A 26,167-nucleotide genomic window follows, 5' to 3' on the forward strand; every position below is an offset into this window, starting at 1 on the left:
AGATATCAGAAGAGGGGACCGGGTCAGTCTAGCTCATCTCCTGCACCTGGGAAGAAGTTCAAGGGTCCTCCTGCGCAGAGTTCAGGGCAGCCACAAGGTCAGGGTCAGTCTCAGGGGCCCAGGCCACAGTTCACCCCTAGGAGAGGTCAGTCCACACCATCAGTGGGCAGCTTTCCAGGGATGGGGTTCAGGGGACCAGTCCCAACATCTTCTGCATGTCCACACTGTCTGAAATGGCACAAGGGGGAATGTTGGAGAGTAACTGGTGCCTGTTTAAGATGTGGGTCGACAGAGCATCAACTGAGGAACTGCCCACGCAGAACTACTACAGCTGCTCCAACACAAGCAGACAGACCTACTCCTACACCACAAAGGGGTAGAAAATCTGGTAAATCTGAAGCTGTGGGACCATCACAGAGGCCTGCATCTGAGCCAGCAGAGAGGCCAGATAACAGACCACCTGCCAGAAATTATGCCCTAAGAGCTCAGGAGGAGCAAGATGCCCCGGACGTCATCAGGGGTACATTCTCCCTCTACAATACACCTGTGCATGCATTAGTGGATCCAGGATCCACTCATTCATATATCTGCATCAACCTACCCGTAGAAAGGGGGATACTAGTAGGGGAGAGTGACCAAGACATTCTGGTCACTAATCCATTGGGTCACAGTGTAGTGGTGAATAAGGTATACAAGGGTTGCCCGTTAAGGATTCAGAGGTATGAATTCTTGGCAGACCTAATTGAGTTGCCCTTCCACGAGTTTGACGTGATTTTGGGAATGGACTGGTTGTCACGTCATCAAGCAATGGTTGATTGTAAACTGAAGAGAATTTCTTTGAAAACTTCTGAGGGTAATGAGATCACTGTTGTGGGTGAAAGGACAGATTTCTTGTCCAATGTTATCTCAGCCACAGTTGCAAGAAGAATGATGAGAAAAGGCTGTGAAGCCTACCTAGCACATGTGGTGGATACTAGGCAGGCTAAGCCAAATTTGAGTGATATACCCACAGTAAAAGACTTCCCAGAAGTATTTCCTGAAGAATTGCCTGGTTTGCCACCAGAAAGGGAAGTTGAATTTGCTATTGAGACACTGCCGGGCATAGCACCCATTTCCATTGCTCCTTATAGGATGGTACCCACTGAATTGAGGGAGTTGAAAACTCAGTTGCAAGAGTTGCTTGATAAGGGGTTCATACGCCCCAGTGTGTCACCATGGGGAGCGCCGGTCTTTGTTGTGAAAAAGAAGGATGGGACTTTGAGGCTATGCATCGATTACGGCATTGAATAAAGTGGATATGAAGAACAAATATCCGTTGCCTAGAATTGATGATCTGTTTGATCGGTGAAGGAAGCGAGTATTTTCTAAGATTGATCTCAGATCAGGGTATCATCAGTTGAGGGTAAAGGATGCAGATGTGCCAAAGACTGCATTCAGGACCCGATATGGGCATTATGAGTTTTTAGTGATGCCCTTTGGCCTAACAAATGCACCAGCGGCATTTATGGACCTTATGAACCGTATCTTTCATCCATACCTAGATCGGTTCGTAGTGGTCTTTATTGATGATATTTTGGTGTATTCCAAGACCAGGGAAGAACATGATGAGCATTTGAGGATTGTTCTACAAACCACGAGAGAAAAGAAGTCAGATGCTAAGTTGTCAAGTGTGACTTTTGGCTGAATGAAATTGCATTCCTTGGACACATAGTGTCAGCTGATGGGATTAGGGTGGATCCCAAGAAGATAGAAGCAGTGATGGAATGGAAGCCTCCCAGAAACACAACTGAGGTCAGAAGCTTCTTGGGGCTAGTGGGTATTCTGAAGATTTGTGAAGGATTTTCCTAATAGCTGCTCCAATGACCAAGTTATTACACAAGAATGTCAGATTTGACTGGAATGACAAGTGTCAGACCAGTTTTGAGAAGTTGAAGGCTATGTTGACAGAGGCACCAGTGTTAACACAGCTAATGTCAGGAAAAAACTTTGTGGTCTATAGTGATGCTTCTCATAATGGGTTAAGGTGTGTACTGATGCAAGAGGGGAAGGTGGTCGCTTATGCTTCCAGACAGCTAAGGCCACATGAACAGAACTACCCTACCCATGATCTAGAGCTTGCAGCAATTATCTTCGCACTGAAGATATGGAGGCATTACTTGTATGGTGAAAAGTGCTACATTTACACGCACCACAAGAGCACGAAATATTTGCCAACCGGAAGGAGCTCAACCTTGAGCGAGGCGATGGATTGAGTTCTGAAGGACTATGATTGTGTAATTGACTACCATCACGGGAAGACAAATGTAGTTCTTGATGCTTTAAGCGAGAAAATCCATGCGACCTTGAGATCATTGAATGCCCGTCTATCTTTGATTCGAGATGGAGCTATTTTGGCTGAGTTGCAAGTGAGGCCAAACCTGCTACAGCAGATTTTAGATGGGCAGAAGGTAGATGAGAAGCTAATGGCTATTATGAGCAAGATCCCAGAGGGAAAAGCAATTGAGTATGAGGTGAAAGCAGATGGGTGTCTGTATTACAAAGGAAGACTGTGTGTACCAGATGATGGGGAATTGAAGGCCAATATTCTAAAAGAGGCACACACCAGTGTATATGCTATGCACCCAGGAAGTACAAAGATGTATCACGATCTAAAGCTTCAGTATTGGTGGCCTGGTATGAAGAGAGACATAGCTGACTACGTGACTAAATGCTTGACATGTCAGCAAGTCAAGGCAGAACATCAAGTTCCATCGGGTTTGCTACAGCCTATACGCATACCTGAATGGAAATGGGATCGGGTCACCATGGATTTTGTAAGTGGTTTACCTCTCACCCAGAAGAAACATGATGCAGCATGGGTGATAGTTGATAGATTGACAAAGTCAGCACACTTTCTGCCAGTTAGGACTGACTACTCACTAGAGAGGTTAGCAAAATTGTATATCAGTGAGATAGTTAGACTGCATGGAATTCCACTTTCCATCATATCTGATCGAGACCCAAGGTTTACATCGAGATTCTGGAAGAAGTTGCATGAGTCCTTGGGTACACAACTCCATTTCAGCCTGACTTTCCATCCTCGAGACGGATGGGCAATCCGAAAAGAGTAATCTGTAAACAATTGAACCAATTGAATTAATACAACTATTGAACTAAAATGATAACAATAACATGAAATATATGTCAGTCCTTGAGGATATCTTTGAGGAGTTGTGTCATTGAGTTTGAGGAAGTTGGGATAGATACCTCCCAGCGCGAATTTGTATATAACAATAGCTACCAGGCTAGCATTCAAATGGCCCTATATGAAGCACTGTATGGAAGAAAATGTAGAACTCCAGTGTGCTGGACTAAATTGGGCAAAGATAAGCGTAGGGCTGACACTGTGAAAGCAGGCGAGGACAAAGTAAAATTGATCAAAGCTAATCTGAAGGTTGCCTCGGATGACCAGTAAATCTTATGCCGACCTGAAGAGAAAAGAAATAGAATATGTGGTTGGCGACAAAGTATTCCTCAAGGTGTCACCGTGGAAGAAGGTATTGAGGTTTGGAAGAAAAGGTAAGTTAAGCCCTAGGTTCATTGGCCCATATGAAGTCATTGAACGTGTGGGTCCAGTAGCCTATAGGCTAACTTTACCACTAGAGCTGGACAAGATCCACAATGTGTTCCACGTGTCCATGCTCAGAAGATACCGCTCAGATCCTTCACATGTCATCTCCAGGGAAGAAATTGAAATACAACCGGATTTGACATATGAAGAAAAGGTGTCACCGTGGAAGAAGGTATTGAGGTTTGGAAGAAAAGGTAAGTTAAGCCCTAGGTTCATTGGCCCATATGAAGTCATTGAACGTGTGGGTCCAGTAGCCTATAGGCTAGCTTTACCACAGTGGACAAGATCCACAATGTGTTCCACGTGTCCATGCTCAGAAGATACCGCTCAGATCCTTCACATGTCATCTCCAGGGAAGAAATTGAAATACAACCGGATTTGACATATGAAGAAGAACCTCTACGGATCCTAGCTCGGGAAGTGAAAGAGTTGAGGAACAAGCAGATTCCACTGGTGAAAGTGCTTTGGAGGCACCACAACACCGAGGAGGCAACTTGGGAAAGTGAAGACATGATGAGGCAACAGTTCCCTCAACTGTTTGTATCAGGTAAATTTCGAGGACGAAATTTAAATTAGAGGGGAAGAGTTGTAACACCCTCCCGGTAACTACTCCATACATCCTGCTATTCCGGTGACCAGTGTTGGTCCGGACAGCTAGAATGTCCGGAAAAATATTTAAACTAAAGTGAAGAACCATAATCAACTCAATTATTAATAAGAAAAATTTAGTAAAAATTTTAGAAATAAAATACAACCAAGTTAAACGAGCCGATGCCCTAGCGATGGGTAACTCAGAAGGAAGTTGCGGTTCTCGCAACGAGGAGCCCTAGACCCGGGGGAAAAATTATAAAATAATTTTTGGGACTCCAGAGAAGGGTTATTGAGGTTCCTATGGCATTAGAATGCCAAGAAAATATTTAGAAAAATTTTTCAATCGGTACAGACAATTTTGACCCGTTAAGCCAAACAGAGGGCATTTTGGTCATTTTGCCTTCAGAGGTGATTTTTGGCCGACTTGTCCAGTTGAGTAAATAATTAATATGACATAAAATATGAATAAACAATACTAGAAATTAAATTGAAAATGAGTAGTGGAGGAAAGAAAAGAAAAAGAGGAAAAGGTTTATTTATGACATCATGGTGATGTCATTAAGAAAACTATAACCAATCATAATTAAGTAACCATTTGACTAACTAATAAAAGAGATAATTGAGACCAAGAAATAAAGAAAAAACCAGCAACCATCTCTTTTCCATTCCAGCCGAAACCCTTGCCCATAGCCAACCTCCATTGACAACTTCAATCAAAGCTTACTTTCTCCCTTCTTTTCACCATAAACCCTAAACCCCTTTCATTTAAAGTTGTCCACTCATCTTGGGAGAGTGTTTGGCAGCCTAGGAAGTGAAGGAAAGTGAAGTTTTGGATTGGGAAAAATCTGCCTACAAGAGGTTAGTGCACCTATCTACTTAAAACTTTTATTTTCTATGTTAGGGACTTGAAACCAACAAGTATTTGTGAATGAAATGAACCAAACTCATGTGTATGTCTATTAGAGAATTCGGCGGCCCTATTGAAGGTATAGGAATAAGTGTTTTGTTGGTCTTAGAGTGGACTAAAAATGATGTTTAGGATATATATATAAATGGATGATGAATTGGTATGCTAACTAAGGCATCTTGTAGAAATTATAATGTGAAGCTAGGGTTTTGGGGAGTAAAAATTGGCTTGGCTTATGAAATTATTAAAGAACATCCTAATGGTCAATTAGTGACCATTTGAAGGAATTTGACCTTAATTGGGACTGAAATAAAGCATGGCAAAGGGAATGAGTGTGCTGCCTAGAGGGTGCAGAATGATGACTGAAATTTTAGTCCACTTAGACAGCCATAACTTTGGCTGTGTAGGTCTAATTGGTGTTTGGTCAATTGGATATGAAACTAGGCTTATAATGGCACATTTTTTCTGAAGAAACCATGCCCAAAAGACTAAAGCAAGAGGACCAAAATTTGGCCCCAATCCGGATACCCTGCAACTGATTCTGCAAAATGACCAAATGAATAGTAACTGTTCATTTGGCCATAACTCACTGTAGATGTGGTCAATTGACTTGAAATTTTTACAGCAACAAATTAAGACATAGACAAACAACTTTCATGAAGGAACCTACCCCAAATTATGGCCAGAACCCATCCAACCAAGTGATTCTATTTACTGTTCATGTTACTGTAGATATGGTCAATTCTGCAGATTGGCAATCCGGCCAGCTGTGGTTTTTGGACCATATCTAGAGCTAAAAAACTCCAAATTGAGTGATTCAAAAAAGGAAATTCAACTAGACAAAATAAGGAACAACTTTCATGTTTTCCATTTCTTCAAATTCCCACTGCAACAGTATCCAATGGAACAGTAAAATTGAGCTACAAAAACTGAAAATTCTGTTTCCCTTGGTTTAAACTTTGAAATGGTATAAATGCTTAATGCCAACAAGTTTTGAATGCCAAATGTGGTATATTGGGAGTGCCAAAGTCAATGTACATATTTTCTACCCAAAAGTCAACATTTTTGTTGACCAATGAGGTGAATAGTGACACCAAAAACTTGAAATTCACAAATTGAAGAATTTAAAGGTTTCAAATGCCCTAGTATACCTAACAAGATTGGTTTGGATAGTTTGGCATGCCAATAGGGTTCAGTTAGCAGTACTGCACATGGCAATATGCCATTCTGTGATTTTATGGCTTTTAGCCATTCTGACCTTGCATTGAGACTTGGCCTTGTGCCTGATATTATTCTGACTTGTTAGTTGCTCATTGCACTGAGGAGATGCATATGTGACCGATGGTGTGATGGCCCGAGGTACTCGATACCCAGTGCCAGTTTACCCGTTTATCCAGTCCAGTCGTCTAGTGTAGGTTACTTGGGCAACCAAATGAATAAAAGTGGGCAAAGTTAATGAAATAATAGATATACCAATACCAAATAAAGAAATCATACACATTCTATACATACTTACTTTCTGCTATTTTCTTTTATTATATTATTGCACCACTAAGCATTATTGCTTAGCACATTACTTTTGCCACGCGTAGGTACTGGAGATACAGATCGTGAGCCCAGTAGACCGCAGACTGGGTGAGTCCATCCTGCAGTTCTGCACAGTGTCCGTGTCACCTCAACTTCTGCAGTGCATTGGTAGGACACTAGGTGTCATTTTGATATTTTGTAGCTAATTTTACTTTCTCATATGTATTTGAACTTATGTAATGTATTTCTGACGTTCATGTAAATAATGAAAGCTATGACTATGAATGCAAAATTTGAGCATTTATTTATTGTTTGTATATGAGTATTATGAGAAATGGATGTTTGAGAGATGAAAAGGTTATTGAGAACTGAAATTGAGAAACATTGTTGAGATTTTGGATAGTGGAGTTTGAGATGATGAAATACAAATATTGGAAGTGTTTTTAACAGGTTCCGAAGAACTGTTTTCTCCATTTTTAGCCGGTACTCCGCCGGATTTTCTTTAAAATTTTCGGAACCTCAAATAAATAATATTTTTGATAAATGGCTTAAATAAAGTATGTTTCATAAATTATATTCAAAAGCATGATATAAATTAATTAAGGTATATTAGAGTGTGCCGGTACACCGTGTGGCATTACTTACTCGGGTATACTGTACACGGGTAAGGGGTGTCACATTTTCATTCATAAAATAGCAACACAGCATTTCTTGAAATCCATAATTAGTAAAATTAGTTCACAATGCATAGCTAAATAAGTTTTCAATTAGAAAACGATAAATTAAAATTTATTGTGCACAAATCTGGAATGAGTCTCCTCTAGGCCTTGACTCACTTTTCCTTATCTTCCTTCTTAGTCTCTTTTTCAACTAAAACACGCAATTTATAGTGTTTCAGTATCAGGTTTCATAATTAATCCAATGATTAATTTCATGCATACTTGGATGTACACCTAAACTTGCTTAAAATAGAATTATTTGAATTTGGTAATTTGAGGTTATTATTAATTGCACTATTCAAATCAAAATATTGACTTTTTAATCCTTAACAGGTATGTTAGTCCTAAATGCACTCATATACCATATTTTGAGTATCAAATTTGTTGGCATTGATTGCCATTCTAAATTTAGAACTTTCAAAGAGAAATTGTAAATGTTTAGTTTTGGGTCTCTATATTCTACTGTTCTATTGGTCTTGCTACAGTGGGAATTTGGCTAAATATCCTTCATCAAAGTTGTTCCTTATTATCTCTAGTTTATTTCCTTTTTTGAATCACTCCATTTGGAGTTTTGTAGCTCAAGTTATGCCTATTTTTCTAAGGCTGGCCGGATTGGATATAACCCAGAAATTCTGGGCAATTATTGATTCTGGCAGTTTTGAGCAACCAATTTTGGTTAACAATTCGACTTGGTTATGAGCAGAATTTTGGTTTATGTTCTACATAAAAGTTGTAGTACTATGTCATAGCTTTCTAATTGTTCAAAAATCAGGTCATTTGGACCTTTCTACACCAAGTTATGACTATTTGAACATATACTATTTATATGATCAGTTTTAAACCATTTTGTGTTCAGTTTTAGGGTTGGGTTTCTGCATGAAAATTGTAGTTTTGGGTCTTAGTTTTCATCTCCAATTGGCTTCACACCAATTGGAGGAACCAATTTTCAGTTATGCCCTCTTGAGTTGACCAAGGTCAAACTGCTGAATTGGGACAACATCACATTCCACATTTCAATCACATTCCAACCATTCAAACACATTCCAAATTACTCCAATTGACCATTTCAAGTCTCAATTAGGTCCAATTGCATCAATTACCAATTTTTCCCAAATTTTCCCCCAATTTCAATGGTTCAAGAACCCTAATTATGCAAATTGTTCAATTCATTAAATCAAAGTATACAAGGCTTACTTTTATGTTCCACCAAGCATGAATATCCCTTTAATTCTAATAAATTTCAATTACCAATTTTTCCCAAATTTTCCCCCAATTTCAATGGTTCAAGAACCCTAATTATGCAAATTGTTCAATTCATTAAATCAAAGTATACAAGGCTTACTTTTATGTTCCACCAAGCATGAATATCCCTTTAATTCTAATAAATTTCATCAAACTCTAATTCATCACATGTTGGCCGAATTCTATATGGTCCCTTAACTTATCATTTTGTTTTATTTTTCTTCAAATTCTACTTTATTTCAATTACTTAAACATGAATTTAAATAGATAATTAAAGAATTTGTCACTAACCTCTTGTGAAGTTTCCCAAAGCTTCAATTCCCTTCAATTTCCTTCTAAATTCCTTCTTAATATGCTTGCTAAGATCCAAGAATAAGGTTTATTTAGAAAAATTATGGGATTTATGGGGTTAATTCAGGCTTTGAAAGCTTGAATTTTCATGGATATGGAGGAAATGTAAAGGAGAGAGAGAGGGAACATGGAGCCGGCACTTTGACGAGGAAGAGGAAATAAAATTGCTTTATTTAATTATTCTTCTCTCTTTCTATTCATAATTATCCCTAAAATTTAATAAATTAAATTTGTAATTCTTTTATGATGTCATCATTATGTCATAATTCCGTTTAAATTTTGCATTCTTTTCTTTTATTTTCTTTCTCCATAACCTCTTCACTTTAAATCTAATTTTTTCTAAATTTAATTTCCTCCATTTTAATGAACATTTAGGCCATGAATCACCTCTAAGGGTGAATTGACCAATTTACCCCTCGCCGGTCTAATCCGATTTTCCAATAACACTGTATTTCTTCCTGAACCCTGATCTAATTCTTTGACCTAATTCTCAACTCTTTTCTGTGGTTTTCTCATTTCCACTAGCTTTGCAATAATTCTTAGGACTTCAATGTCACAATGTCCTATACGAAATTAGGGTTAAAATTGACCTCGCAGTCACTTTTCGGTACGGTCACCCATCGTTGTGACCTCCAGCTCATTTAACCTTTTATGCTTTGTTTTTCTTATTTCAATTTTTTCTTCTGGTAATTTTTATTAATTTTTATTCTGGGCTTTTCTAGGTGACTTAAATATGGTTTTAATCCTCTTAATTTTCCAAACTGACACTTGTCACTGGAATAGTAAAATATGCAGAATTATGCATGTAAGGGTGTTACACCGTAGAAGGACGGTTTTAGTCCGGTTCGAAGCCGGTTCCGGTTTTGACCTGTTTTGGTCCGATTTTGATCGAACCGGTTTCAATTTAGTTTCGATTTGAAATCGGACCGTGGACACCCTTACTTCTGAGTATAACCCTTGGCAACAAGTTTTGCTTTATATCATTCGATTTTGCCATTCGAGTCACGCTTGGTCTTAAAGACACATTTACACCCAACTCGTTTAGATCCTTTGAGCAATTCGATGAGATCCCACACTTTGTTTTGTTCCATAGATTTTAACTCATCTTTCATGGCATCTAACTACTTATCAGACTCATTACTTTCTATAGCTTGTGAAAAGGAAACTGGATCTTTATTAATTCCTATGTCAAAATCTAACTCTTGCAAGTAAACCACGTAATCATCAGCAATTGGCAATCTCTTTTCTCTTTGAGATCTTCTTAATGGCATTTCTTATGGGTCACCTTCATTAGCTCTTTATGGGTTAGCTTCTTCAGGATGTGTTTCATCATTATGTTGTGTAGCATTATTAGGTCATTCAACAACTGCTGGAACAACATGTAGAGTAGAAGTGAATATTGGAACTTTAATGGGCACATGAAAATCAACTATGTTTTTTTATATATCCATATCCTGTCTCTCAACACTCCCACTAACTTCACCATTCTCAAGGAATATTGCATTACCAGTTTCCATAATTCTTAGACTATGGTTTGGAACATAAAACCTATATCCTTTAGATTTCTCTAGATAACCAATAAAGTATCCACTTATTGTTCTAGAATTTAATTTCTTTTCAAGTGGATTATAAATTCTTGCTTCAGCTCGGCAACCCCAAACATGCAGGTGCTTTAAACTAGGTTTCCTTTTAGTCCACAATTCATAAGGTGTCTTTGAGACTATCTTGCAAGGAACCCTATTTAACAAGTATACAGCAATTTTAAGTGCATACATCCACAAAAATATAGGTAAAGAAAAGTTACTCATCATACTCCTAACCATATCCATTAAAGTTCATTTTTGCCTTTTCGCCACTCCATTTTGTTGAGGAGTACCTGGCATAGTATACTGTGCACATATGCCATGACTTTCTAAGAACTTTGCAAATGAATTAGGACATTGTCCCATTTCAGTGTGTTTTCTATAGTATTCACCACCTCTATCTGACCTTACTATTTTAACTTTTCCATCTAATTGTCTTTCAACCTCATTTATGTACACTTCAAGTGCATTTATTGATTAAGATTTTTTATTAAGCAAATAAATATGTTCATAACATGAAAAATCATCAATCAAGGTAATAAAGTACTTTTTTCCACTAAAAGATGGAGCATCAAAAGGCCCACATATATCAGCGTGTATAATTTCAAGAAGCTGACTGCTTCTTGTGGCTCTTTTCTTATTGTGTTTAGTTTGCTTTCCCTTAATGCAATCCACACACACATCAAGATCAGGAAAATCTAGACTCGGTAGAATCTCATTCTTTACCAACCTCTTTAATCTTTCTTTGGATATGTGACCCAAACGCTTATGCCACAAAAAAGAAGAATCTTCATTCAGTCTACTGCGCTTAATTCCAATATTGCTAAAAGTGACAAGCAAGGATTCAGCAAAATTATCATCAAGTTTTAGCCTATATAATGTCACACCTTACCCCTCCATAAGGCATAACATGATCCCGTAGAATACTTAATGAACTACCGAACTTCCCCTACCGATAACTCATTAAGTACCCTACAAGAGATTTTAAAACGATTTTCTTACATTTTGGAAGTGGTGAGCATTTTAGTGAGAATTAAAAACCATTTATTCAAGTTTAAATACTAATAAAATTTTTTATCCATTTTACTTTTGCCGCAATTTTTATAAAAATTTTGACAGAGTTCCCTCTGTATTTTGAGAAACCAGTTCTTCAAAGACCTGTAAAAAGCACTTATTTCACAACTCCCAACCTCCAATAAATCACAATTCAACTCCAATCAATTCATTTCAAAACAGTTCCACAATCCAAATCAAATTTATCAACTCCGAATAGTTAATAATTCCATTCACAAAGCATAAAGTAGGAATTTCATATGTACAAATATTAAATTTACAGAAGAAAGTCCAAAATAATATCATTACAATTTATTTACAACTGCTCAACTTACATTGATACAAATAACATTTCTATATTTACATCAAGATTATCTACAAGGGTATAAAATAATACCCGTACAAAATGGTCAGAGTAGTCCTCGATTTAACAGCAGCTCACTTTGCTGCTTTCTCCTTGCTTTTATTTGCGACAGCAAAATAAGCTATCGCTGAGTATAAAGATACTCAGTAGTGCACAATAAAAATTTAAAATGCAATAAATAAATCATTCATTGCCAAACACAATTTAAATGTTTCTCAATTACATTTCACAAATATTAAAGTTCATAATAACATCATTTTGTCAAATAATCTATTAAACACAGTTTAGTCAAACAATTTCATAAACACAGTGTTGCCAAAGTTATACACAACTTAAGTAATGACACAAAATTTTCGATCAATGCCGCGTTGTACACCACGACAAAGCAATATCAACCCCATTAATGAAAATCAATGAGGGAGTTAGCTAGCTAGCTAATGAGTACTCATTCGACCTACAACCTCAAATGGCAAGCCAGAGAGGGAGGAAAATAAACGATCTCAACCCCATAAATGGAGGAGGAAATGTGATACTGTCATGCTAAGTGTGAATCCAAAATCAATTTAAAATAATTATTTTCAATAATTTATGAGAGATCCCAAACAATTTTCAAAGTCATTTTTGTAGTCACAAAGTGGCAACACAATTCATAAATAACACAGCGATTTCATAAAGTATAGCAACTCAAATTTTCAATTGGAAAATAATTACATAAATTTATTGTGCACAAACCTGACTGGAGTCGCCTCTAGGCCTTGACTCAGTCTTTAAGGGCTTCCAAGTCTTTTTCAGCTGAAACACACAATTTCACAGTGTTTCAGTACCATAACTTAGCATAAATCCAAAAATAAATTTCACTTCATTTTAACTAGCTCTATTGCGTTAAATTCGACGTTCTCGAAGTTTTTGTGTTTCGGGTTACTATTCAAGTCAAATTGTTAACTTTTTAAGGCTTAATAGGTATGGGAACTCCAACTTCACCCACATACCACATTTTGGTCATTAAACTTGTTGGTTTTGGTCATTTTCTAAAAGCTTAGGTCATTTTGGCAAAATTGCCAATTTTCGGTTTTGGTGCTATGAAGTTGCACTGTTCCATTGGTCAATCTACTGTTGGAATTTGGCAAAACTTCCTTCATAGAAAATGTTCCTTATTGTCTTAAGTGTATTCTCATTTTTGGATCACCCCAATCGGAGTTTTGTAGCTCAAGTTATAGCTAAAATACAGTTACTGTTCACGTGCACTGTTTATACTGCAACTATGGTTCTGGCATATTTTTGGTCCAACTTCATTCAATAATTTGATTAAGTTAAGTCCATAATTTGGTCTAATTTCCTTCATATGAAATGTTCTACTATGTCTTAGGTTTCTATCGGTTCAAGATTCACCTAAATCGGAGTTTTCTAGAGAGAGTTATAGCCATTGGAACTTTACTGCTCAATGGCAATTCTGCAAAGTTGCAGGTTTAATAACTCAACTTTGCTCAATAATTTGAATGGGTTAATGGCATAATTTGGGTTGGTATTCTTCATGAAAGTTTTAGTCTATATCTTATCTAATTGCTGGTAAAATTTCAGGTCAATTTGACCTGTCTAGCTCAAATTATGACCAAATGAGCGATTCTTGTTCATTTGGTCGATTTAATGATGTGAGCCTACTCTCATTTCACTTTAGTCAATTGGTTCACCAAGTTTTAGTCAGTTTTTGGCCATGGTTTCTTTATGAAAATTGTGTCCTTTTATGTCTATTTTCATCCCTAATTGGTGGCATATCAATTGGGCTTGTAAAATTCCCGTTTTGGTCCTTCAAAGTAGGTTTGGTCATGCTGCTAGCAGCATGACCAATTGACTTACGAATTTGTCTTCCATTCTAACAATTCCCATACATTTCCTTTGGTCATTATTGACCATTTTTCAGTCCACAATTGGTCAAAGATATCATTTATGCATTTCTCCAAAATTTGGTTCACAAACCCTAACATTCAAACCCTAACTCACTCATTAAATCACAATTGGTGCATTTCCATCTTAACACCATACTAATGTAAGTTTATTAACATCTTTAATTCCCTTTAAACACATCAAACCATACCAATCATACTCCCATCAACCAGGCCAAAATTTCAGTTTAGTCCTTCTCCCATGATTTTATTTCATTTCATAATTTCTAAGCTCATTTCAATCATCACACATGCATTTAAATGGAAGAATAAGGAGTTTAACATACTAACCTCAACTTAAAGCTTCAAATCTCTCTCTTAGCCCTTCTTTCTTCTTGTAGTCTTCTTCCCAAGTTACAATATCAAGCTCAAATGAAGTTTTTATGAGGGGTATTAAGGTTGGGTAAGGAGAAATTAAGCTTAGTGTAAGCTTAAGGGAAGAGCTTCCATGGAGAATTTATGGAGGAAGGTGGGGCGGCACTTGATAGAAGAAGAAGAAGACAATTCTAATTTTTTTTCCTTTTGTTTTCTTTTTATCTTTATCCCTTTTTGAAGACCAAAAATCCTAATTACTAAATAAATTAATTAATTTCTTTGTGACATCATTCATGATGTCATCACCTTTAACTTTTTCACTTTCCTCTCTTTTTTTTTCTATTTATTTTTTTCTATTAGTTCTTTAATTTAATTCTCGATTCTGAAATTTTCTTTTCTCCAATTTTATTTGACAGTTAGGTCAGGAGTCAGCTCTCGGGCTCAATTGACCAAATTGCCCCTCGCCGGTTCATCCCGGTTTGCAAATAATTCCATATTTTTTCCGGCTCCCTGACCTAATTATTTGACTGGCTTAACAGTTCTTTTTCATGATTTTCTCTTTTCCACTGTGTTCATAAGGATCTTAAGGACCGCAGCGTCACATTTTACGGTTCGAAATTTGAGTTTAAAATGACTTCGCAGTCGTTCCCGAGCAGGTCACCCATCGCCGTGACTCTCGGCTCGTTTAACTTCTTATGTTCTGTTTTTCTTATTTATACTTAACCAATTGGAAATCACTAATTATTAGTGTTTATGGTTTCTCTAGTTGTCTTAAGTATGGTTCTAATCCCCTTAATTGTCCGGACCGACACTGGTCACCAGAACAGTGAAATATACCAGGCTATACAAATAAGGGTGTTACATATAAACCATCAATAAGAATTCCAGAACCAATAATGGAATTATTATTAAATAAACTGAAATATCCATGTCCAAACTTAACATTAAACCCATATTCATTAAGTTTTGAAATAGAAATAACATTCCTAGAAATTGAAGATACATAGAGACTTTGTAAAAGATCTAAGTGATAACCATTGTCCAAGATCAAACGATAAGTCCCTATGCCTTCAATTGGGGCCTTCATTCGGTTCCCTATAAATAGGAAGTCTTTAGTTGGGTTTGTGGTTTGGATCGTAAGAAATTCCTGTATCAAGTTGGATACATAAGTAGTAACACCAGAATCAAGCTACTAAGTATTATTAGGAACTTCAATTAAGTTTGATTCAAAACATACATAAGCATAAGGATTACCTTTCTTTTCGAACTAAGCTTTACGTTTCAGGCAATCTTTCTGATAGTGTCCTACTTTCTTATAGAAGCGACACTTATCTACCATTTGTTCCTCTTTTTCAGTTTGAGAAGCATTTGAAGATCCTTTCTTTTTCTTCTTAAACTTGTTGGCCTTTGGTTTGAGTCCTTTACTAGCTCTTTGACCCATAATGTTGACAGAATGAGTCCCTTGATTATTTAGTCTCGTTTCCTCCTGAACTAGCTTACTGGCCAATTCATTAGCATTTCACTTATCCTTAATAGTGTTGTAATTGGTTTGAAATGGCCCATATTCAGGAGGCAGCGAGTTCAGAATGAACTGCACCAAGAAGGAATCATCCACTGCTATCCCCAAGGTCTTTAGCCTTGCTGCAATATCACTCATCTCTATAATGTGCTCATGCATACTCTTCAACCTATTATACTTTATGGTCGTGAGTTGTGCCATTACAGTACCAGCGAGTGACTTATCTATAGAACGAAACCGTTCTTTCACAAAATTAAGGTATTCTTTTGCATTTTCAGTTTGTGAGATTGTTGTCTTGATCTTATTGGCAATAGTCATTCGCATAAACATAAGGCTTAATCTGTTTGACCGTTCCCATTGCTTATGGTACAACTTCTCTTGTTCATTGCTTATATCTGTAATAGCAGTGGGTTTGTCTTCCAATAATGCTAAGTAAAGTTCCAAGACACCTAAATGGAACTTGACTTGCTCACACCATTCAGAGAAGTTTAGCCCATTGAATACAATAACAGATGAAGCTTGCAAATGAAGAGTAATAGCTGCAAAATATTTCATATATATTTAAATTAAAATAGATTCAGACAATTTAAACAATTAGAGTATACTACAATTCTCCTTTGGGTAAATACTATAATATACTTTCCTAAATTAAATGCCTTTAAACTTGATTGGACAATAATTAACTTACATCAAATATATATGTTGTCTTTGGACATCCAATATATATTTAATAAAATATTATTATCCTCACAATTCTCACTATCATAGAATAATTAATTTACCTTTGGGTAAAATCCTTAAGTTCTGATGACTAATAGGTATCAATTAATCCATTTTTAATCATAGGCATCCATTGGTATAAATAATTGATAAGTTTTATATGCATGTAAATATCATTCATAGTTCGACCACTTTGGTGACTAACAAACTATTAATTTTATTTTATTTTAATTAGGCCACTTTGGTGACTAATAAACTAAAACAAATATTATAAGGCATGCATATAAATTATGTATCTTAATAAACCTAATATTTATTCATTCATTTGGTTTAATTACAAATCTTAATTAGATAGGGTAGAAAACATAATTTTTTTTATTTTTTTTGAGAAAATATGATCTCAAACTTAAATATCTTTATAACACGATTTTTCGTCATGTTAATAATCCTCATGCCCAAAACTTAATTGGGTCAAATTTTAAAAATATTATTTTAATTAGTTTAATCATTAACATTAATCATAAAACTTTCACGATCTAAACTTTAATTCTACCCTTATCTAATAACAAGTAAAATCTTTAATATTATATTCATCACCATAAATTTAATGGAGAAATTTAATTGTTCAAAATCTAGAGCTCTGATACCACATGTAAAATAATTCTTAATAGATCATAACAATAATAAATATAATGTGAATTATAAACGTAATATTCAATCATCACCCTAATAATGGATTTTGAACAAATAAATTTTCACAGATCTAGAAAGCGTACATGATGCGGAGTTTAATTGAGCCATGCTAATAATTGAGAGATCCCTTAATTTAATAAATTGATTCTTTCCTCTTGATCCTTCTTGATTTACACACAAGACTTTAGCGATGGAAGACTTTCTTGATATGACCTTGTTATCTCTGATTTTATGAGAGAGGATGTGCGTGACCTTATGGGTAGAAACAGGACCAGCTTAAATATATATATATATATATATATATATATATACACCCAAGACTTAATCTGGTACGTCCATCAAGTATGCTTATACAATTAGAATTATGATTTACTTTAATAAAAGTAATTATTGTATAATTAAGATTTGTATTAATTAAAGTAAATATCAATTAATATTGAACCACATTAAAGGAATTAATTTTGATCTATATGGTAATATTAATTACTGGACAAAATCTTACAACAAATAAATGAATTGAGAATTATATATATTAAATAAAAATTTATTATATTAAATCAATGGTTAAAAATAATGAAGACAAGTGCAACGTACGTCATGATAAAATTAATATTAATAAAAGTTTATTATAGTAAAGAATTTTTTATTTTTAATTTTTTTTTCATTTAAAAACATAAATAAGAACATATTTTCTTGTAACCCTTAAAAGAATTATATCAATTTGACGAAAAGTTGAAACTCAGGTCTTAATTTAGGTCAAATTAAAATTTGACTTAATTATAAAATAATCAAAAGGTGAGAGAGAGGGGACTCCAGCTTTCATGTCCAGAATAAACTAAGTGAAAATAAACAGAAATGTTGAGCAATCACCATCCAAGAAAGGAAAAAGAAAAAAAAAAAAAAAGACAGACAGGAATAAATAAATTAACATAGAAAGTCATATAAAGATGTGGAAAGTTGGTAGCCGTTGTATTACTTAAATCATACTCTCATGATAATTCAAATGCAAGTGCTTTAAAAAAGTGACCAAACGAAGGCCATTGAACCCATTTTGGGGATTGAAATTGAATTAAAAGATTATTTTTTTTAGAAAATTGTTTTTAAATTTGTTGAAAGTATTAAAAAATAATTTTTTTAATAAAAAATAATATTTTTTATAATATAAAAAATAAACTCCATATAATTATAAAAGAATATATATATATATATTTTTTTTATTTTTTTTTTTATTTTTTTTTTTGCGTGCACTTAATAATCCCTTCAAATTGAGTGAGTAAAATGAACTGAAGTAATCTCCACGTGTTGCCGAGGTTTTCTTGGCTAATTACCACCAACTCCTGCAATGTGGACATTCAGATAGATTCTAAACAGGTCTGCAATGCTGTGAATTGTCCTGATGATAATTGGACTGAATTTGGTCAAATTATTTTATGGGTTGTAGAACCTTAATGAGACCAATTTCGGGTGTGTCTGTTTATCGGATCAGACAACAAGCGAATAAGGTTACCCGTCATTGTTTTATTGTTTCTATTCCTATGTTTTGAAATATAAATAAATATAACGTTCTTTTAATATTTTTGCAGAGATGATATTTTAATTATATTTTTTATATTGAATAAAAATGTAAAGCAAAATTAAACTAAAAAATCCAATTCAAATTTTAATAATTATTTTTAAATAGTCTGATTTCGTTATTGAAATAAAGATGATTTGATTATTATACCCTAAAATAGATTATTTGATTAATAATTTTATGTAATCATAATTACTGTAAGTAATATTTATTTATAAATTGTTGTGCCATAAAAACAATTTTTGTTCACATCCATGATTGGCAGAAACATATGGATGGCAATTAGCCCAATAAATTAAAGGAAAAAATTATTTAAATGTAGTTGATGATAATTATGGATTTTCTCTATTTAAAAAAGCAGACTGCCCACCGTCTAGGGCTTGGGTCAAATTTAGATCAAATCAATGGTTTCAGTCTTTAAACTGTTTTGGGACTGGAGAGGGCGGGCCAATTAGGGTTCTTCCTTTCTTAAACCAGAACCAATAGTTCCAAATCAGAGCTAGCCTGATTTAATTTTTTATAATTTAATTATTTAACATTTTATATCTATTATATAGATAATTTTAAGTTTCTTTAATTATTGGATCATTCTCAAATAAAATAATTATAAATTTTATGAATTTTTGAAATCAATTAGCATATTTTATTTTGATTTGAAATTTCTAAAATTCTATTTTTTTAATATTTTTTTAGATTAAATAGATAATTTTGAGCATGTTTAATTCTTAGATTATTCTCAAATAAGATATGCAATAGTTTATATGTATTTTTAAAATTAATTAGCATATTTTTTTGTTTTTGGGTTTAATTTGAAATTTTTAAAATTATATTTTTAAATATTTTTCTTAGTTTATGTACATAACCGTGAACATTTTTAATTCTTAGATCATTCTCAAATAAGTAAGAAAATAATTTTTATGATTTTTTTTAATTTAATTAGCTTATATAGATTTGAATTGAAACCGGAAATCTTAAATCAAACTAAACTTTGACCCAACCATAACTATAATCATCAAAAATCGAAATCATAATGGCTACAAAGCTGGACCAAAATTGTGAATGAACAGGAATCGATTTGAATTGGTTACTCAATAGCCAATTCTGATTTAACATAGCCAATGGCCAAGAATCGCCGATTCCGACCTGGAATCGACACTTGGCCAGGTCTACACAAAATATTGGATTTTCTAGTTCTTCGATAGGTGTCTCGCTTCCGCTAACCATTAAAACATTGTTGAGTTTACAAAGTCAATATATAAAATCTCTATTAAAAGAACTTATGGAGTTTATAAAAATCTATGTCACCACTGCAACTAAAAGAATGTAAATTCAATTTTAACTAAAAAATATTTAATTTAATTTATTTTTTTAATTTATTTTAATTATAAATTTAAAAAGTTTTAATTATACTTAACTAATTCAATAAAAAAATAAATTAAATTGAATGGATCATATTCTAATATATCTTTAATGACAAAGTTCCAAATTTGTTTCTCTCATTAACTTGCAGCAGAGCCATTGCTTTGCCCCGTACCCTGGTGCTTTTCCTTTCAATTTTCCATCTTCACTTGCCGTTTCTCACCTTGAGTCTCTCTCAATCCTCCTCGTCGATTTGGCGCCTTCTTCATCAAATTATAGTTCAATTTGAACTTGTAGTATCCCACATTGTTGGAGAGGAAAAAAAAAAAAAAACGGTTTATGTATCTAAGACTGATGTTTTCTCTTTTCTCAATTTTTTTTCCTTAGTCATATCTTCTTTATCTATTTTCTCTGTCATTCTCACTACTTGTTTAATGTTGGGGATTTATGTTTTAGGATTTGCCACAATCTAACTAGGGTTTAATGATTAATTCAGTTAGATTTAAAACCAAACTGACACAGGAAGTTATTAAGACCGGAAATTTCCATATTAGTAATTATAGGATCGTCTGAAGGATATTTCAGTAAAAATGGTCTATTTTGCATTTTTTAACCGTCTGGAGGAATTAAAAAAAAATCCTAAAAAAAAAAAAAGCGCCGCGCCAAAAAAAGCAGACCTATACAAGATCAAAAGACTGACCAATCTAAATCCGTTTCTTTAACTTTTTTTTTTCTTATTTGAGAAGATTTTTCCTCAGAGAAGTAAAGAATTTTCTTTGGGGTTTGCTTTGTCTTCAAGCCAACTTTATTGCCTACTTCTTTCCAAAGGTCTACTTATTTTTCCTTTTTTTTTTCTTCCCTGGAGTTTGGTTCCTTTGAGCTGCGGTTGGAATGCCCGTTTCGATTCATGGGTAAAAGATTATTGTTCATTTATGATGTTGCAGCTCCTGCTTATAGTTTATTTAATGTAAAGCGTGTGGTTTTTGTTTCTGGTTTGCTCTATACTCTGTGCTTGCTACTTTTGTTCTGGTTTTCTGTCTGTTATGAGAATTACTTGTTTTCTGGCAGGTGGATTTTAAGATTATACATCAATTGTCAGCAATAAGTGGTTGGGTTTGGTATGCTAGTTGCTAGAAGCTCAGAGGTCAGAGCTACTGCATATTTTGAGATGTATGGTTATTTTCATTAACTCCGCTCTTTCTCTCTGGTTTGTGGTTACGGGTGACATTACTTATGGTGGTTGTGAAGATACGGAGAAAGGTCCCCGGTAACTAATTGGGTAACAGTTTAAATTATATTCGGCCTTTTTATTTGTTGTAACACTGTTATGAGTAATTAGAAATATTAAAAATCCATGCTTTTTGTTGTTTCTTTTTAATTCTATCTAGCATTTTGACTGTAGATGGTGCTATTTTGCAGGATTCTGATATGATTCGGAGAGCACTTCATCCAAACTTTTGTCTGGAGTAGAATTTTGAACTTCAAGACAAAAGCAATGGAGGGAAGACCGTTCCCTGCATGGTCATGGTCTGTTGAGCAGTGTTTAAAAGAGTACAATGTGAAGCTGGACAAGGGTCTGAGTTCATATGAGGTTGAGAAGCGGCGTGAGAGATATGGCTGGAATGAACTCGCCAAAGAGAAGGGTAAGCCCTTATGGCAGCTGGTATTAGAACAATTTGATGACACGCTTGTGAAAATTCTTCTGGTTGCGGCCTTTATATCATTTATTTTAGCTTATTTGCATGGAAGTGAATCTAGGGGAGAGTCTGGGTTCGAAGACTATGTGGAACCATTTGTTATAGTTTTGATTTTGGTCCTTAATGCCATTGTTGGGGTGTGGCAAGAGAGTAATGCTGAGAGGGCACTTGAAGCCCTCAAGGAGATGCAATGTGAATCAGCAAAGGTTCTAAGGGATGAGTATTGGGTACCGGACTTGCCAGCGAGGGAGCTTGTTCCTGGGGATATAGTGGAATTGCGGGTTGGGGATAAGGTGCCCGCTGACATGAGAATTGCAGCTTTGAAGACGTCAATATTGAGAGTAGAGCAAAGCTCATTGACCGGGGAGGCTATGCCTGTCTTGAAAGGCACCACTCCCATATTCATGGACGACTGTGAGCTGCAGGCTAAGGAAAACATGGTTTTTGCAGGCACAACAGTTGTGAATGGAAGCTGTGTTTGTATCGTTATAAACACTGGGATGAATACTGAGATTGGAAAAATACAGAAGCAAATACATGAGGCTTCTTTGGAAGACAATGATACACCTTTGAAGAAGAAGCTGGATGAGTTTGGAAGTAGGCTTACGACTGTAATTGGACTTGTTTGCCTCATCGTGTGGGTCATAAATTACAAAAATTTCCTCTCATGGGATGTTGCAGATGGATGGCCAGCAAATATTCGATTTTCTTTTGAGAAATGCACATACTATTTCAAGATTGCCATTGCTCTAGCTGTAGCAGCAATTCCTGAAGGCCTTCCTGCGGTAATCACGACTTGTTTAGCACTGGGTACCAGGAAAATGGCACAAAAGAATGCAATTGTAAGAAAGCTTCCAAGCGTAGAAACCTTGGGATGCACAACTGTGATTTGTTCGGATAAAACTGGGACTTTAACCACAAACCAGATGTCTGTGACAGAATTTTTTACTTTGGGTGGGAAAACTACTTCTTCCAGAATTTTTCATGTTGAAGGAACAACCTATGATCCTAAGGATGGGGGAATTGTTGATTGGACTTGTTACAACATGGATGCTAATTTGCAAGCCATGGCAGAAATATGTGCCGTTTGCAACGACGCTGGGATCTTTTGTGATGGGCGTTTGTTCCGAGCTATGGGTTTGCCCACTGAGGCAGCTCTCAAGGTTTTGGTTGAGAAGATGGGAATCCCAGATGTCAAGGCAAGGAATAAAATTCGTGACACTGAACGTGTTGCAAACTATTTGATTGATCGTAGCACGGTAAAATTAGGTGAGCGGTGACTGATATAATTGTGTTTGACACAAATCGTGGAAGTTTTGTTCAGTTGTTTGACTTATAGACTTTTTGTTACTGTAGTAAGTTGTGACTGGTGGACTAAAAGATCGAAAAGGGTTGCCACATTGGAGTTTGATCGCATTAGGAAGTCAATGGGTGTTATCGTCAGGGAGCCCAGTGGGCACAATCGACTTCTTGTCAAGGTGATCCATGGAGATCTTCGCAATTACTGACTTTCAATCTGATTAACCTTGTTATAACGGAGTACAAGACATCCTAATTCTCATATTTTGCCAAGTTTACTCGATACCTGGCTAAGTGACTGCTTGGTTGACGTGTTTACCCAGTCTAGTGAAAGTTTAGCTGAGTGTTTTGAGAAGGCTTTGCCAAGTTTGACGTTGCTAATGTTGCCTAGCGTTCAAGATTTTTTTTCAAAGTTTATTTCATTTTGGTGCCTTATTCTAAACATAAAAATCTTGGTGATTTAACACTTATAATTTGGGGAATATGGTTTTATCCTAGTGGTTTGGTTAATGCTAACTTTTTTCTTTTTTCAGAGTTGTTAAATTTCTTCTTTTGGCTCATGCTCATGCTGCTTGTTTGTCTTAGTTCCTACCTTGATTTGTTGAATGATATTCATCTACTAGTTTATGGAGATGGATGTGTGACTTTTGAGATCTGCAGGGAGCCGTTGAGAGTTTATTGGAGCGCAGTTCACACGTACAACTTGCAGATGGATCTCTTGTTCCCATTGATGAACCTTGCAGGCAGTTGCTACTTTCGAGACTTCTGGAGATGAGCTCCAAAGGATTACGGTGCTTGGGACTGGCATATAAGGATGACCTGGGAGAATTTTCAGACTACTATGCTGAGAACCATCCTGCCCACAAGAAGTTGCTTGATCCAGCTTGCTACTCTTCCATTGAAAGTGATTTATTTTTTGTAGGAGTTGTTGGTCTAAGGGTTAGTATATCTTGCAAGGTTTTTGGTAAATCAGTTACCTAACGATCAGAATTTAGCTAAAAAGACTTGGATATTGAACAGGACCCCCCACGTGATGAAGTTCACAAAGCAATTGAGAATTGTAGAGGTGCTGGTATTAGAGTCATGGTGATAACTGGTGATAACAAGTCCACAGCAGAGGCAATCTGTAAAGAAATCAAGCTGTTTTACGAAGATGAAGATCTTAGAGGAAATAGTTTTACGGGTAAAGAGTTCATGGCTGTTCCCCCTTCACAACAAATAGAAATTTTGTCTAAACCTGGAGGAAAGGTGTTCTCCCGTGCAGAGCCTAGGCATAAGCAAGAAATTGTACGGTTGCTGAAGGATATGGGTGAGATTGTTGCCATGACTGGAGACGGTGTAAACGATGCACCTGCTCTTAAACTTGCGGACATTGGAATTGCCATGGGTATAACAGGAACTGAGGCAAGCTAGTCAAGATCCATTAAAGCTTAATGAGAACATTTGAGGCAATCTCATGAATTTTGGCCAAGAGCTGAAAAACATGTTATTGCATCCAATGACAGCATTCTCCAATTTTCTTTGCAGCGGTTAAATGAACTTGTACATTTAACTAGATTTCAATTTGAAATTTAATTTTTGTTTTAACCTCGTGCCATGAGGGTAAATTTTTTCAGAAGTCATGGGAATGCATTCGACGTTCTTCTTTGCAGGTGGCCAAGGAAGCTTCAGATATGGTTTTGGCAGACGATAATTTTAGTACCATTGTTTCAGCAGTTGCAGAGGGTCGCTCAATATATAACAACATGAAAGCTTTTATCAGGTACACAATACATTTGTCAATTTTCCTCTTCCTTTATTGTGGTAGTTAATTGAACCCTTCTATGTTTCTCAATCTTCAGGTATATGATATCATCTAATGTTGGTGAGGTGATGTCCATATTTTTAACTGCTGCACTGGGTATACCAGAGTGTATAATACCTGTGCAGCTTTTGTGGGTGAATTTGGTTACCGATGGTCCGCCTGCAACAGCCCTTGGTTTTAACCCTGCTGACGTTGACGTAATGCAGAAACCACCACGCAAAAGCAACGATGCTCTAATAAATTCTTGGGTTCTCCTCCGTTATTTGGTATCTTAGCATTTGTTCTTTAACTCCAGTTTGAATCATGCGAAAAATGTTATCTTTTATGTTGACCTTCGTTGTTTGTCAGACAAAACTGTATTCCTCACTCGATTTACATTTTTGCAATGCAGGTTATTGGTTCTTATGTAGGCATTGCAACAGTCGGAATCTTCATCTTGTGGTACACCCAATCTTCTTTTCTGGGTATCAATCTTGGAAGTGATGGGCATACTCTTGTTGAACTATCTCAGCTTCGCAATTGGGGGGAGTGTTACAAATGGTCAAATTTCACTGTGGCTCCGTACTCGGTTGGTGGAGGACGCTTGATCACCTTTTCAAACCCTTGTGATTATTTCTCCGTTGGTAAAGTGAAGCCAATGACTCTTTCGCTCTCTGTACTAGTAGCAATCGAGATGTTCAACTCCATGAATGCTCTTTCTGAGGAGAACAGCTTGGTCACAATGCCACCTTGGAGGAATCCTTGGCTTTTAGTTGCCATGTCAGTCTCATTTGGACTCCATTGCCTCTTACTCTATGTTCCCTTCCTGGAAGATGTGTTTAGTATTGTCCCATTGAGCCTGAATGAGTGGCTTCTAGTCATCTTGGTTTCAGCTCCTGTGATTCTAATTGATGAGATTCTCAAATTTGTGGAAAGGAGTCGGAGATACAGAACAAAGGAGAAGACAGCATAAGCTGGTTTGAAACGAATTACAGGGAATGTTGTTGGAGGGTTCCATTAATTTAAATTTTTTTCTTTGTTGCATTGCTTCATTTTGTTTCTTTCCCATTTAGGTCTTTTAAAGGGAAGAATATAACTCACTTTGTTCATCATAATCAAATGGAATGGCAAGTTACTATTGAGCTTGAACTTTAGCTCCATAAGTAGTACAGAGTTATATATAAGTTACGAGTTTGAATTTTAATTGAAGTTAATTTTACCAAAAAAAGAAAGAGAAATGGCAAGTTACTGATCTTTGTTGATCCCTTAGGAACCAAATTAGTCTGAATTGAATCCAATTTGAATTCACTGACACAAATTAA

General features: G+C 35.6%; 2 protein-coding genes across 4 annotated transcripts; one reads left to right on the forward strand and one right to left on the reverse strand.

The window, feature by feature from the left end:
* Positions 1-15,721: 15,721 nt before the first annotated feature.
* LOC110663789 (uncharacterized) lies at positions 15,722-16,276 on the reverse strand. The gene has a single exon (XM_021823203.2). The coding sequence runs from the start codon at positions 16,274-16,276 to the stop codon at positions 15,722-15,724; it is 555 nt and encodes a 184-aa protein (XP_021678895.2).
* Positions 16,277-20,787: 4,511 nt separating this feature from the next.
* Positions 20,788-25,999, forward strand: LOC110663765 (calcium-transporting ATPase, endoplasmic reticulum-type). 3 transcript variants are annotated; one of them, XM_021823179.2, is made up of 8 exons: positions 20,788-20,894; positions 21,486-23,032; positions 23,120-23,241; positions 23,723-24,001; positions 24,083-24,466; positions 24,715-24,824; positions 24,904-25,132; positions 25,258-25,999. In XM_021823179.2, the coding sequence occupies exons 2-8, from the start codon at positions 21,562-21,564 to the stop codon at positions 25,816-25,818; spliced, it is 3,156 nt and encodes a 1,051-aa protein (XP_021678871.2). In that variant the 5' UTR covers positions 20,788-20,894; positions 21,486-21,561; the 3' UTR covers positions 25,819-25,999. The 3 variants fall into 3 exon arrangements, with proteins under 3 accessions (XP_021678871.2, XP_021678869.2, XP_021678870.2); XM_021823177.2 differs by having other exon boundaries at positions 20,824-20,977; XM_021823178.2 differs by lacking the exon at positions 20,788-20,894 and adding an exon at positions 20,993-21,345.
* The last annotated feature ends 168 nt before the right edge of the window (positions 26,000-26,167 follow it).

This window comes from Hevea brasiliensis, chromosome 2 (assembly GCF_030052815.1).
Source record: "Hevea brasiliensis isolate MT/VB/25A 57/8 chromosome 2, ASM3005281v1, whole genome shotgun sequence".
Classification (NCBI taxonomy): domain Eukaryota; kingdom Viridiplantae; phylum Streptophyta; class Magnoliopsida; order Malpighiales; family Euphorbiaceae; genus Hevea; species Hevea brasiliensis.